This window comes from Lates calcarifer, linkage group LG15, assembly GCF_001640805.2.
Source record: "Lates calcarifer isolate ASB-BC8 linkage group LG15, TLL_Latcal_v3, whole genome shotgun sequence".
Classification (NCBI taxonomy): Eukaryota; Metazoa; Chordata; class Actinopteri; family Centropomidae; genus Lates; species Lates calcarifer.
In genome coordinates, this window is record NC_066847.1 from 17,118,171 (window position 1) to 17,133,258 (window position 15,088).

General features: G+C 41.1%; 1 protein-coding gene across 6 annotated transcripts in view; it reads left to right on the top strand.

The window, feature by feature from the left end:
- cep162 (centrosomal protein 162) overlaps positions 1-13,150 on the top strand; it is a 28,842-nt gene extending 15,692 nt beyond the window's left edge. For 4 of the 6 annotated variants that reach the window (XM_018665734.2, XM_018665737.2, XM_018665738.2 and 1 more), the window contains 17 exons: positions 529-739; positions 1,330-1,460; positions 2,391-2,522; positions 3,621-3,752; positions 4,190-4,302; positions 4,414-4,513; positions 4,601-4,727; positions 5,153-5,316; positions 6,480-6,584; positions 6,689-6,928; positions 7,820-8,032; positions 8,126-8,444; positions 9,789-9,921; positions 10,003-10,144; positions 10,233-10,331; positions 11,149-11,283; positions 12,618-13,150. In XM_018665734.2, coding sequence (XP_018521250.1) covers positions 529-739; positions 1,330-1,460; positions 2,391-2,522; positions 3,621-3,752; positions 4,190-4,302; positions 4,414-4,513; positions 4,601-4,727; positions 5,153-5,316; positions 6,480-6,584; positions 6,689-6,928; positions 7,820-8,032; positions 8,126-8,444; positions 9,789-9,921; positions 10,003-10,144; positions 10,233-10,331; positions 11,149-11,283; positions 12,618-12,794 — 2,673 coding nt within the window. In that variant the 3' untranslated portion in view covers positions 12,795-13,150. Of the gene's footprint in view, positions 1-528; positions 740-1,329; positions 1,461-2,390; positions 2,523-3,620; positions 3,753-4,189; positions 4,303-4,413; positions 4,514-4,600; positions 4,728-5,152; positions 5,317-6,479; positions 6,585-6,688; positions 6,929-7,819; positions 8,033-8,125; positions 8,445-9,747; positions 9,922-10,002; positions 10,145-10,232; positions 10,332-11,148; positions 11,284-12,617 lie in introns of those variants that run through there. The other 2 variants (XM_018665736.2, XM_018665741.2) reach the window with 2 other exon arrangements.
- The last annotated feature ends 1,938 nt before the right edge of the window (positions 13,151-15,088 follow it).

Sequence of the window (15,088 nt, forward strand, 5' to 3'; positions counted from 1 at the left end):
AACACTTAACATAAATTGACCCTCTGTAAAGTTCTCCCATCTCCACACAGGATCTCTGGAGCTCAGCCAGAGTGACCATCAGGTACATGGTCGCCTCTTTTACCAAGTCTGTTTCCCCTGATTGCTGAATGCTGAATGCTTATGTCAATATGACAATATTACTAAAATTCTGTTCTGATCTCGGTATTATGTGGTATTAAGTGTAGATTGATGAGGGGAAAAAAAAAAAAAAAAAAATATATATATATATATATATATATATATATATATATATATATATAAAACACAAGAAAGTAACTCTGTTTATCGGAATAGGCTAATGGTACAGTGCCTAAGCAGTGCAAAGTTATCCTAATGATAGAGTGGCATTGTTTAGTGGTTTGTAACATAAGAACATACATACTTAATATTATTAATATAATAACCAGAAAACAGTTCCACCACACCATCCGTCAAGAGTATAATTTTCTTCCATGTCTTTCGATACAGTATTGTGTAATCATGATGAATCATGGACATTTTTCTCAGGCTTCCCATAGCTCCACCATTTCTCGTCCTACATCTTCAGTGAGGAAACCCAGTGCGGCTCCTGTGAGAGGCAGGGAAGTGGAGGGGAGAACAGCAGTGACCTCCAGGTCATCATGGATCAGTAGAGCTGCTACTACAGCCAAAGCCCGGTCTGCGCAGCATCCATTAAGAGCTAAATCAACAAAGAGCCAAGAAAAAGATGACCACAGAGGTTATTAGAGGCATTCACACACAAAATATCAAACTGCTCACTGATTTAATTTAAGGGTTTGTGTCTCTGTGATGATACTGTTGTACATAATACCATGATACAGATGCTACAGTATATAAGATATTCAGCCCCTTTCTTTCTTGCACATTATATCATTCTACAATATTAGCTTAGAATATTTTCAGTCTTTTTGTCTTTTAAATCTATGCAGAATGTTCTATCCATGAAAAGGCTGAAACTACAACTTGTGGATTCAAATAAGTTTATTTACAGAGAAACTGAACAGACCAGAATAACTCCAGTATTTAAAGCATGATGCTTTGATAACAGCTTTCCACTATAATCTCCCAAGAGACTTGACGTCTCTTATTTACTATTATTTTCACTTCCCGTTATTCGCTTGTACATAGGAATATTCAAACATATTCACACAACAGCTCATACTCACATAACAGCACACTCACTATACCATAATCTCTTTGCATCTCCATAATACAGGCGCATGGTGTGGAGGTGTGAAATCAGTGTGTCATATTTGGTGGTGAGTTTGATGTAAAGACACTGAATAATATTTCTATTTGTTAAATTAGCAGAGCCAGGTTTGAAGGCAAGCAGTGAGCTGGTGGCATCTGTTCAGTCCTTGGTGGCTGTCATCCAACAGCAGATGGACACCAGCAGTCACCAGGAAACCCGACTGATACATCATGTTCCAAAGAACAATGTAAGAAAATACTTTGAAAATGAAAACCCTGCAAAAAGATTGTTAGTATGCATTTGATACCTACATACATGATGTAATGCTAACTCAGCACCAGAAGACTAAAAATGTTAATAAATTCAGATATTTACACATAAAAAGTCAGCATTCCCACTAGTTAGTGATCCATGCAGACAGTGTAGAGAAGTTTACCCTAATATTAGTACAGTACAGACCCAGAAGATTCTGGAGCTTGACTCATGTTTGGCTACTATTGCAAAGGTATTGAACAGTCACTGTTTCATAATTCAAATAGATTTTTAGAAATAATTTCTTTGAAACATCTTATTTTATAGGACATATTGTGCATTACATTTTTCAATAATAAGAGACCTGAACCTTTTGCAACCTTCTGCATATCTGCAGACAGCTAGCTATCATTAACTGTGTACCCAGCAGGAAGGGCCTGACTACATGAAGTTGACTGTGGCAGCTTTGGTTCTTCATTATCAAACACAAACCGAGAGCACAGATCAGAGGCAGATAGCCACCTGGAGTCAGGGGACGACTGGAGTCACAGCAGTGCCATAAATCACAGAATGTCACAGGTTATGCGACTGTAGTGACTCGTGACCGATAATGTAGCCTTTTTGTGCAAATTGTAATAACTTCACTTTTAGTGCACAAATTAGAATTAATTAAATTAATGCAATTTATTATCCAGCCTTAATTGTCAGTGTTTGCAGGTGTTGGTGGGGGATCATGATCATAATCTTAGTGAATCCTCCTGAAGAGTTGCAGCCCCTGAGTGAATGGAATTATGAACCTCTGTGCACATTAACAGTGTGCTGTGCTTTTCCTCTGTGACAATTTGTCCTTTAGTAACACCATTATGTTTGATTTGATTCAACACAGATCATGATTCATCTGATAATGGTGTTGTCTGACTTGCAGAGGGAAGAGGATCCTCTGGTGGAGGATCTGAGAGTGCAGCTGGCTCAGAAAGAGAGGGAGCTGCAGGTGATGAAAGAAGGAGCAGAGGAGCTCAACTCACTCAGACAGCAGAACTACCTTCTGCAGAGCAAGGTGCATAAACACAGAAGCTTTCCAAACAAAATATTTATTCCATGCCATGTGGCCATGTTTATTACAAAAATTTACCACTGATGTTCACATTCTGTCACATTTTGTGTGTTCACTACACTCTGTGTGATTTGGAGCAGGAACAGTTGGCTGTAGACTTTATTTACCATTGGTTGGACTATGAATTCTGGACATTCAGAACACCTCATTTTCAGGTTTAGCTATGCAACAACCTCAGGGGTGAATATTCAACACTGAGTAGTTGCATCATTCTCACAGCTGCCTGATTATTTTTCAAAGATATCTGTCAGCAGTAAAAAGCACAGCATTGGGTAAGGTGTGGCATAGATTAGGTCAGTGGTTTAAAGCATTTCTAAAGCTTTGATTGTTCCCAGGAGCTCAGTGACCTCAATAAGTGTTTCTCCAAGCAATTGCTGCCAAATGGACTGCCACAATACATTTATAAATGAGAGATTAGATTTTTAATAAAGTTTCTAAAAATATGTTTTCACATCATATATTATTGGGTATGCAGTAGATTGATGGGCAGATTTGCTAATGGTAACAAAATCCAACATACACAATAGTGTGCAAAAGTGAACCAGTCTGAATTTTGTGCAGTTACATAAGTGTGTGTGTGTGTGTTGCATCTCTTTGCCTTCTACTCTTTGATATCAATGCGTTAAATAACAACTCAACTCAGTTAAAAATGCAAAACGTAAAGGTTGAGAAACAAGAAAAGCAACACCAGCAGGAGTGTGTTGATAATATTGGTTGCACAACATGACAGCCAGGTGTTTTAATTAATGACATGACAAAGTGAGTCAGAGAGCCATGTGAGCATAGCTGCTCTGAGTTTAGAAACAGTTGCCTTCTATTTTCAGAACAGTGAGAACAGTGTTTTGTTCCTGCTGGAGATGAGGAGAGTTTACGCAAATACTGTCTAAACTCTCCTACCACAGCAGCTCCACCACAACACTCCCATCTCTGTGGATATGCAGAACAGCTCTTTAGTTGTCACACTGCATTAGTAATTTTAATGTAGGTTTAATGTAGGCTTTGTATCAACTGTGTATCAACGTGTTTTTTTTCTCTCCTCAGCTGCGAAGTGCAGAAGAAGCCAGTCAGAGGAATAGACTGGCTGTGGCCACTGGCCCCACAACAGAGGACAAGCTCCAACAAATTGATAAAGAAATTAAAGAGCAGGAGACACTCATAAAAGGTTACCAGCAGGTTTGTCCCCCTGATCTGTCCTACTATAACTGTCCTCACTGTTCATTTCTGTCCTTCATTTTTATCTGGCTTTCCTTCTGATCCTGATTTCAACTCTTACAGAATATCTACTATAGCTTTAAGCTAGAAAAAATGTACCTACTTTGCCATAAGTCAGAACAAGGTCGAGGGTGTAGTTAAAACAGAGAGAATATTAAAATCACCTACTACAGTTACTTTACCTCAACTAACAACTAAACTGGGTAAAAGCTAAGAAATCAGATAAAAAGTATACTGTAGTAGTAGAGTAGTAGTAGTAGAGTATACTATAACAAATAGAATTGGCTGTCATGTTTTCCACTTTTGGATGTGACAGACTAAGAACAAGGCTTTCACATTCTTCTCGTGTTTTAATATCTGTGCTGTTAAATAGCAGTAATACAAAGGTTATTTTACAGGAGAATGAGAGGCTGTATGTGCAGATGAAGGCTCAGCAGGCCAAGAGTAAAGCCAATGAGGAGGCCATGTTTAATGAAAACAAGAGGCTGCTCAATGAGTTGGAGTTCACAAGGTTTGTAAATACATTACTGTTTGCGTATGTCTTCAGATAAGAGTGTTCATTTAAAGTTACTGTCAGCCTGTTTGTGAAACTTCTCTAAGGCATTTCTTCCATGTTGATCAGGGAGCAGCTGAGTAAAATCTCAAAGCCTGTGGGAAATATCTGTTCAATGGATCACACTCAACGCATTACAGACTTGTTAGCTCAAATAAATACATTTCAGGTAAGTACCACTATCACTGAAATACTGTTAGAATGAAGATCTGTTTCTGCCCACTCACTTATCATACAACTATGTGTCTATGTGCAGAGGAATGAGGCTACGCTGTCTGAGGACATTCACAGACTGAAGCAAGAAAAGCAGGCTCTGGAGGTAGACCTGCAGCTAATGAAGAAAGAGAGAGACCTGGCTAAAGCGCAGGCCATCTCCACCTCAGGTCAGACTGAATACAAACAGTGCTAGAGGTGGAACCAGTGACCAACTTGAATATTAAAGGACCTGTGTGTAGGATTTAATGGTATCTGCGGTGAGGTTGCAGATTGCAACTGAATACCCCTCCCCTCATCTCTCTCTTTCCAAGTGCATAGGGGAATCCACAGTTGCCTTCAGGAAATGTAAACATGCAAAAGCGAAAGGCCCTCTGTAGAGCCAGTATTTGGTTTGTCTGTCCCTGCTGTTGAAACATGGCAAAAACATAGTTTCAGGTGATTATACAATAATGAAAAACATTCCATTTCTACCAATAGGTCCCCCTAAATCCTATACACTGGTCTTTAGAGGCAGCTCCCAGTTTTTACACAACCCTCATACTGCATATGCATAGGTGATTTGGAAAACATGTATCCATTCTAAATGTGTCAGGTGACAAAACTCTTGAGATGCGCACAGTGGAGGACAGGCACAGAGAGGAAGTGTCAGCCCTGAAGAAGAAGCTGCAGTGGTTTGCTGAGAACCAGGAGCTTCTGGACCGAGATGCTGGCAGACTGAAAGCTGCTACAGCAGAGATACATCAACTCAAAGAGCAGGTGAGACTCAGCTGTCATAATATGTGTGTGTATTCATTTTCTCAATGCCTTTCATTTATCTTCATTATAATCTATACAAAGTCCATTATGTTCTTTTCACTGGACACATCAACTCATAGTATTTCTGTATTTCCCTTTCTTCACACAATAATCTGCAGCTTCCCTTGGGTTTACAAGTCAGTGATAATTTTGCTCCATAATTATTGAATGTGTGAATAAGCGAATTCATTCATTCAAAATGAATTGATAGTTCATAGTATAGAAAGGTACACATCTATGTATATAAGGTCCCACAATTCACCCAGCATGTCAGGACAAAAAAACAAGCAGGAGGTTCAAGGAACTCTCTTTAGAATTCCATGATTAAATTGTGGGAAGACATCAAGCAAGGCAAGGGAATAAAACCATTTCTGAAGCTTTGAGAGGCCTCAATAATTATGAAATGGAAGAAGTTTGGAAGCACCAGGACTCTTCCTAGAGTTGACCTCCCAGCCAAAAAGGGCCTGACCAAAGTGATGGTGATGAGAGTTACATCATTTAACAGATTGTTCTCTTGTAATCAAGTGGGATGATGCATCTCTGGTTCTGTGTTACAAACTAACAATTGCTGTATCATCAGAGAACTTTATGATGTAGTTATGGGCATTCCTGCTGACTCACTCATTTGTATATAATGTGAAGAGAACTGGAAAGCTTAGCACCACTGAAAACCACTTAATAATAAAGGCATTAACACTCTTCTTTTAGTTTCTCAGATAATAAAGAAGGATGAAGAGGGTTAAACACTGAGCTAGAGTCAACAAAAAAGATATACATATGTTTCACTGTCTTCTAAATGGCTGGTGATAAACTGGGTGTATTATCAGTGCTCCTCCTCTGCTTGTATGACAACTGCCAGGGATCCAACACTGGGCTCTAAATAGGGAAGCACTCATTGTTGTGGAGGTTAAAGCTACAGGTCTGATAAATTGTCATCCACAGGACAAGGTTTCTTCAGGACTGGTGTAGTTATAGTTTTTTTCAGTGGGGGGGCAGTGTGGGTCTAGTGACTGCTGGAAAGCAGGGAAAAGATTCTCTTGTGCAAATTGAAATGTAAAACAGAATTTACAGCCTGAATTCCTAATTTTCCTCATAACACTTTATTATTGCTGACCTAATTTCAGGTTGAAAGACTGAAAATGGAAGTGGGCAAAAGAAGCAGTGAGCAGCAGAGAAAGACGAGAGAGAAATCTGTGGACACAAAGAGGATGCAGGACCTGGAGCGACAGGTTTCTCACACAAACAAGCAAACTCACCAATCAATCTTGTCACACTCCCTCCCCTCATCAGTTTATGTCTCTTCATTGCTCAAGAGTCTTTCTCTGTTTACCAGGTGAAGGAGCTGGAGCAGATACTTAGAAGCAGAAACCCAAACTCCCTGCCTGCTCTCATCTACGCTGCAGCCAGCGCTGGTGGTAAGGAGGATGTGGACACTGCTAAGACATCTGCACCCAGCCGGATCATTGCTCTGCTGGAAGATAGGATTCAGCGCCTGGAAGCAGAGCTGGAAAACCATGATGAGGAGGCCAAACACAGTCTGAGAGCCATGGAGCAACGGTTCCACAGTGTCAAGGTACAACTCAATCGATACAACAGATTTACCAACATTGTAATAACTAATCTATGATGTACAACAATTAAAATGTCATTATCAGATGAATATATATCAGTCATATATTTTGTTATTAAAGCAGCATTTGTTGCACAGAAACCATTTTGAGTAAAAGGCATATGACAGCCTGTTTGGTGTTTGCCAGATGGCATTTAAAGGAGAGCATGAGGAAATGGTTTGATGGGACAAAATTGGGCAGAACTCCAAGTCTGGCAAACACTTAAGCATCATCACCTGGCTAATCCATTTTCTATGGTGAAGCAGAGTGGTGGCATCATGATACTAATGCTATGATATGCTATGATACTATGCTTCTCAGCAGCAGGGCCAGGGAGACTGGTCAGAATTGAGGGATGGATGAAAACACAGAGTGGTCCTTATAGAAAACTCACAACTGGCAGTTTTCTCCATTTACTGTGAAATCTACAGTGAAACTAAAGGGGTCTAAACAGCTACTGTATTTTCTGTCTGTTTCCTCTCCTCTGTGTGTTCTGTGGATTATACAGAGTAATTGGGCCAGTGTATCTGCATTCATTTCCATTGTACTGGGATAAAAGGAGACATTTAAGAGACAGATACTCCAAAACCTGGGCAAATTGAACTATAAATATATGCAGCAATGGATTTCACTAGAGATAATGAAGTGATTAGTTTTTTCCTAATTTTGGTGAACAGACCCCTTAAAGCAGACAAAAACAACGCTGAGTGTGATCATTCAGGAATGAATTTCTTCTTTGTGAAATGAACAAGATGAAATGCTAAAGATAACAGAAAACAGGACATTTCAAGAGTATGCCAATAATTGTGTGTGTGTGTGTGTGTGTGTGTGTGTGTGTGTGTGTGTCCATTCAGCTCCGCTACGAGCAGCAGATCTCAGACCTGGAGCACCAGCTGACCCAGAAACAGCAGGCTGAATTAGTAAGCTCAACAGCTGGGGCCGAGCCAGGGATGTCACAAGTTCAAACTCTGGAGGAAGAGCTACAGCAGGTGAAGAAAACCCACCAGGAGAAAGAGAAATCCCTCCGCAACCAGATTGAGTCTCTCCAGCAGCAGCTCAAAAACAAGGTTTGTACAGGAGCTTCTAAGGTTATTAAAATGCAAAGCAACCTGTCACAGAAACCTTCCTCCACAAACTGATGGAAACCTTCCCCCCTGCAGGCCCAGCCGAGTCCAAGCAGGCACCAGATTCAAGCCGAGGCAGCGTTTGGTGTTCGGATAGAACGGTTGAACCACGAGCTTGCCACCAAAACACGAACCATTCAGGAGCTGAGCCGCACTGTGGAGAGACTGCAGAAGGAGAGGAGGAGCATGCTGTCTATTCCCAACACACAACCAGAAACCCACTGTACAGAGACCAAACGACAACAAGGCCAGACCAAGACACTCTGCTCTGCTACTGCAAGAGAAACACGTGGAGGGGAAGAAACATTTCCATCTGCTCAGTATGAGAAGACCTACCAGCCCACTGTCTTTGCAGGTATGAATGTGGATATTTTCTTACTGTCCACTTTTCTCTGAATACGAAAATATGTTATGTATATATTATGTATGCCCTGATATTCAAAAAGAAAGGCAGAATAACAAAATAGCTGAGTTTAGCAGTCAGCACAGTCAGTTTGAACTGTCTTTAATTAAAGGGACACTTCCCTGGGATTAAGTCAAACCCAAACCAATGTCTGTGTTGGAGGTATGTCCAGAGATGTCTTTATGTCTGTGTTCCCCTCAGCTTCTGGGATCTTTCATTTGCCACCTGGATACTGTGGTTCTCAGTCAGGGTTCACTTTCTATTTTCCAGTTTTCTCTGGTTAGGTTATAGTAGTGGACAAGTTGACTGTTAAGAGAAAAGCCAGTAATGTTAAAAAGAAAAGTCAGTTAGCAAACCTAATGGTGAAAGTGAAAAGAAAACAATATGCATCTCACCTAAAGCTGTTAGTAAATAATCTTATATCAGATTATCATACAGATGTATTTAGTATCACTGAATCCTGGCTCTGTCTTGAGGAGTGTGTTAGCCTAAATGAAGTCAGTGCTACCAGACTACACACTGTTCACTAGATTGGTCTGTTGGATCTGTAATTTAAGGAGGTAATTCTGTCAGCATTTAATTCAGTGCCATGTGTCGGTCAGTTGATCATCTTGTTGATAGTGCTGCAGACCCTCTGTAATGCCAGAGCTGCTTATTACTCATCATTAATAGAAGAAAACTAAAACAGCCAAGTTTCTCTTCAGCACAGTCGACAGGCTGACACAGTCACAGCTCTATTGATCCATGTTTTCCTGTAGCTCTCAGTAGTAACCACATGAGCTTCATTAATAATAACATTCTAAGTATTAGAGACAAGATCCCTCACCTCCTGCCCTCAACCAGTGCTAATCTTTCTTCTAACATGGAAGCCTTAGAAACAGCTGTAAAGTCAGATGCATATTTAGACCAGCTACACATTAGCTTCACCAGCTAATTTCAGAAACCATCAACCAGGCTGCTGGAGGAAGTTTTACCATTAATTAGCACTTCTTTACCAGATACGATTTATCATCAGGCTGCCACAACAAGTCTCTAAAGACTGTCCAGCTGATCCAGAATGCTGCTGCACATGTACTGTAAGGAGCTAGGAACAGAGATCATAATTCTCTCATGTTACCTTCACTGTCTGTCCAGAGAGGAGAGAATGCATGTTCAAAGCAAAAGCTTAATTTACTGCCAGTTTGAACAGGAGCAATAATTACAGCGAGCAGAGCCTTTTTCAGTGTTCATACAGCCATGATATTATTGTTTTCAGATATTTGAATATTCCATGTTGATGTTGGCTCCTTGTGACAGGGAGTCATATCTCAGAGGTTCTGCGGGAGAACGAGGCTCTGAGGGAGCGTGTGGAGCTCTTTGAGCTGCACAGTGAGCAGGAGAAGGAGGCTTTAAAGGCTGAAGCTGCACAAGCCAAGGAGGAGCTGTGCAGGTATCTGTGTGGACACATTAACAAACGTTCTCTGCAGTCTTAGTGTGAGTCAACAACAGAATAGTGACTTTTTTTTTTTAGGCTGAAGGAGCACTCTGCAGAGCAGCTGTCCTCCATGAAGGCAGAGCACCTCAGGGAACTGGAGCAGCTGTGTGCCACCCATGCCCTGGAACACTCATCCTCAAAGGTTGCTGAACTGACCAGTAAGCTCAACACTCAGGAGGTAGGCGTCACTAACCAGCCAGTCTCATCATCAGGATGAAGAACAGTGAAGATGTTCCTGTTGCTTTAAACTTGACATTTACCTGCAGATAATGGTGAAACATTTGCAAGAGCAGCTAAAAGAGCTGCAGGGAGTCAAAGATGCACTGGCAATATCCAGGACTCGAGAGAACGCTCTGCAGAAACAGGTGAGCAGGTTGATGGTGGCTAGATAGATAGATTCCTCATTTTTATTAACGCATGTATCGTTTGTCGACTGTTTTTGTTCGACTTCACGACAGGAAAGTAAAAACTGCTGCCCACCCTCACTGCATTGGTAATCTGACTCACTCAGATACAATATGTCTTGACAACACAAACACATGTTCCACTAAAATAAAATATATGAAGACTCCAGGCACCAGATACATATCAGAATAATAAGATTACTAATTAAAACACTATATTCAACATACTCAAGTAAAAATACATTGAGGAAAAAATTCAGAGGGCGTTTGCACCTCACTATTTCAGCAGCTGCTAGCAATATTGTTTTTCTTGAGCGATCTAAATTAGAAAGGTCATTCAGACTTGATATTTTTGAGCCGTTTGGTATTTTGGTTTCTAGAATGTAACTCACAGCTGCAGTGTGCTTTCAGACCTCCTCACATTTGGACTTGGTACATTTGCAAAAAGCAGTTGCCTGAGTTGTAATTCAGGGGAAATAAGTGTCACTGAAAGGTAAAATGACATAAATCTTTTCTTCTCTATTCGATTTGTCCCAATATCATTTGAATGCAACAGAGAGCTGAAGTCGGTCTCTGCTCCTCGTCAGCTGTGTTTCATCAGCAGTTATCAGTAATAATTTGGTTTTCATCTGTTAGTGTGAAGAGCTGGTGTTTTCTGTCTGAATATATGGGTTTCTGTCACAGCACTGGATTATCATATTTCATTTTAACCTAAACGAAATGTTCATTCTTTTGGTTTGTATTTTTTCTTAAGTCGCTGTTTCTACCTTGTATGTAGCTGACCAAACTGCTGAAAGAGCTGAAGGAAGCTAAAGAAACTCAAAGCCCAGAGGTGAAGCTCCTGTGTAGCCTGGAGAGAAAGATGGTCAACATGGAGCTCAGACACCAACACAGAGAGGAAGAGCTGAAGCAGGTAGACACGACTGAACAACTGATTCTATATACAAAGCTTAAAGGAGCTGTGTGTAACATTTACTGCGACCTATTGGCAGAAAGGGGATATAATGTATTTAAGTATGATGTTATTAGTGTATAACCACCTAAAACTAATAACTGTTGCTTTTTGTTCAGTCAGTGAGCCATTTATATCTACACAGTGAGTAGATCCTCTTCCACAGAGTCCACCATGTTGCACCGCCATGTGTCTACAGCAGGCCAGACACAACAAACCAAACAGTGGCTTTAAAGTCTTCATGTTGACACTGCAGCTTGTTACAGCTTATATGTCTGCTATTACCCACAGTTTTCAACTAAATATAGTACCTAAATATACAGTGTTTCTCCTAGGGTGACTATTATGGGATGGTGGGTTGTCCTGTGGAGGTGGGGAGGTCGATGGATCAGAGTTATTAGCCTGACTGAGACGTTTGGGGTTGATGTCTGTCCATTCTATGATTTTACAGAGATCAACCTGTTTCCTCTGCTCCTCTGCTCTGTGTGTGGAGAGGCTGCACACACAGTGCAGACAGACTAATCATTGTGGTAGTTGCCGCCATTTTGTCACCTGATGGCCACCGTAGACTCTCCAGCAGGGTTGAGGGGACAGGTATTCAGTTGGTTTCAATCTGCATTCTTACCACTGGATGCCATTAAATCCTGCACACTGCTCCTTTAAGATAAAGGCCCCAAAGCCAGAGACCTTCTCTGTTTAACCCATACACTGTAGATGTTTCAACCCCATGATTGTTTGCTGCTAATGACAAATCACTGTTAGGTGCTTTTTGGGGCCACTTTAGAGCTGCTGTTCTCCTGAGTCACACAGGCCTTCCCACTATAGCAACATAACAACCTGTAACATGTGTTTTACCTGCCATGCCTTTCTAAAGCAGACTGTGACCCTCAGAATGAGGCAGCTGTCCACAAACATTGTACTGCTTGATTATATCCTGAATAAGAAGATGAGGAAGTGATGGTGCAGAAACAAGGAGGAGAGAATCATTTTTACATCAAAAGAAAAGAAAATCCAGCGGTTCACTGATGGTTGTGCCGCCCTGCTGCTGGGTGGAAAACATCGCTCACTCCTGGAAACATAACAGGATTTTTGACGTATCAGTGCTACTGTACTACTATAAGTGTTACTAAGAAATTTAACCAAAGTTTTAACCTACTCACCACCACTGTGCACACAAGCTATAGTTTGCACTCTCTCCCTCTTTCTGAAATTTCCAACACATTTGAAGACACTGAAGAATTTACAGAACAGAGATACTGGGTGTCCTCACTAACTGTCCATCCCTCTGCCTGCAGGTGATTGGTGGCTCATTGCAGATGCTGGAGACTAATCAGCAGTCAGAGGTTGACCGCTGGAAGCATCTGGCTCAGGACAAGAGCAGAGAGCTGGAGGCTTTCCGTCTGGAGCTCGACTCCATCCTGGACATCCTGAGACACCTTCAAAGACAGGGTGTGGCGTTCCCCCCCTCCTGACCCCTCCATCACAGCCCCCCTCAGTTAATGCACACACGAGATCTTACTCATAGATGTCAGTGAAAGTGAATGCTAACTGTGTACTCCCAGTGACAGCCAGTATAATTATCGGTCAACATCTCTCACATCAGAGATGAACAATGCTTTCTGTTCCAGATCACTAGCTGGTTAAATATTAGCAATATTTCAGTGTTTATATGAAAGCCAGAACTAAAGCTACAGAAACACTGAAACACAGAATGTCTTAACATGTACTGCACCTGGTTCTTATATTTTGTAGCTACTTTCTACTCTTTATCTAAATTATTGTAATTTATTTAGGAGGTAGTGAAAATAAATGGTTTTCCCAAGTCTTATTCAACTATTATATTATTTATATATTCATTGTATTCATTGTATTGAGTCACTCCTTACACTGGAACCCCAGTTGCATTATAGGATGAAGTAGACATTTCTGGTCACAGCAGCTGTGCATTGTGATGATGTCATGTGACCAGTGTAATATTTTCCATACATGGAAAACATACATGTCCTCCTTCCTCCTGGTGATGCAGCAACCTGGAGACTCACCTCTTCACCACCACCAGTGTCTAGACTCCACTGGAGGATGGTCCTGTACTACTCATGGCCTGACCCCTCAGAAATTCCTCTCATATATTTTCAGATGTCAATATTGTGTGCTCCGTGTCAAATACACTGAATTACCTTCCGAGCTTTTCCTCCAATTGAGTCTGTCCTGATAGAAACAACATTCCCATCAGCCTCAGCTGCACTTGGTGTTGTCAAAGTGTTACATCATTGAGCTGCTAGCATGGCTCAAGATTGAATAAGGTTAGTTATGTGCAGCAGCCCTGAAGATAATCATTTGTGTGCACGACCTTTGCACAAGGTACAGATCTTGTGCATACATGTTAATATCTTATGTGCACTGTCAAGACTCTGGGAGGTCCAGCAGGATACCTACACAGAGAGCATCTGGCTCAAAACCACATGAATCTATAAATACTGTACAGCATTCTGGAAATATACTGCATTACAGTACTGTGTGATCAGAGTAAGTGCATGACTGGGCATATTACTGTCACATGTTAATTATCATTCTATACATACAGGTGTGCACTCAGTCACTTCACTGATCTTCTGTGGAGGTTTGTACTTAAAGTGGCAACTTTTTTGTTTGGATGATGGAACTATCTGAGTGATTGTGGAAACTCTGATGTTCACTCTGTGAACAGGTCTGACTAATCAGAAAGCAACAAAACCTGCCTACTTATTAATACAACCAGGTGTTTTACTCTGCCTTTATCACTGCACTGAGATCAGGGTTTCTAGTTCCAATTGGGATTCTGATTGTTTCTAAATATATGTACTGTCACTTTAAGACATGCTATGAGGTGAACAGCACTCAGAGAAGGAAGAGCAGATTTATTTAGACTCGCTGTGCTATAGGGGTGATTTCATCTTGAGAAGAAAACTTAGAAAGGAAAATGGCGGCCTGTTCCGGGGTTTAGTTCACATGGGATAATGAGGGTTTGTATGAAACCAAGCTGCCAGAATGTTGTGGAACACGTCTCTGAATCTTTCTTCCGGACGTGAACTGTAGTGACTGGTAGACCTTTAATGAAAGGCCAATTATTGTCCTTTATATTATCCTATACACAATACCCTGTGTATCAGTCTAAGCCCTGTAAGCACAATACTCTAAAACAACTGTCTGTACATGACAGAATGACAGGAGGTATGTGGTATATAAAAAGTACAGCAGCTCCTGGTGAACAGTCAGCCTGAGTATCAACAACAAAGATTCCTTTAAGCCTGTGGTGTCTCACTCTGTGGACAGAGTCAACAGCTCCTTTCACTGCTGACTTCCTCCTCCCTGGTTTGAACTGTATTCATCAGGGAAATAAGCTGCTGTCATGTACCTGTAACCTGGGAGCAGATGTCTGGACCTGAGGTTGGACTGACTTTGAGCATGTTACCACATCTCTAGCAGGATCTAGCTTTGTTTTAAATGGTGGACTACAAAAGGTGCAATACTTAAAATAATAAAACTCTTGATGTCTCATCAGACACGTTGTCTGTTCTTAGTATGCAGAGCCTGCTGGGTCTGTACCAGGTGAAATCCTTTTGTAATTCCTCTGGAATAAAACCAAGAACTGAGCAGGCAGCATGAGCCACCGCTCAACACATCTGTGGTACAAACCAACCCAAACACACCAGCCTGTTTTCAACAGCTTCAAGCACAAGTATTAAACCTCAGGGCCATGAAGCAACACAAATCAACACGACATCAG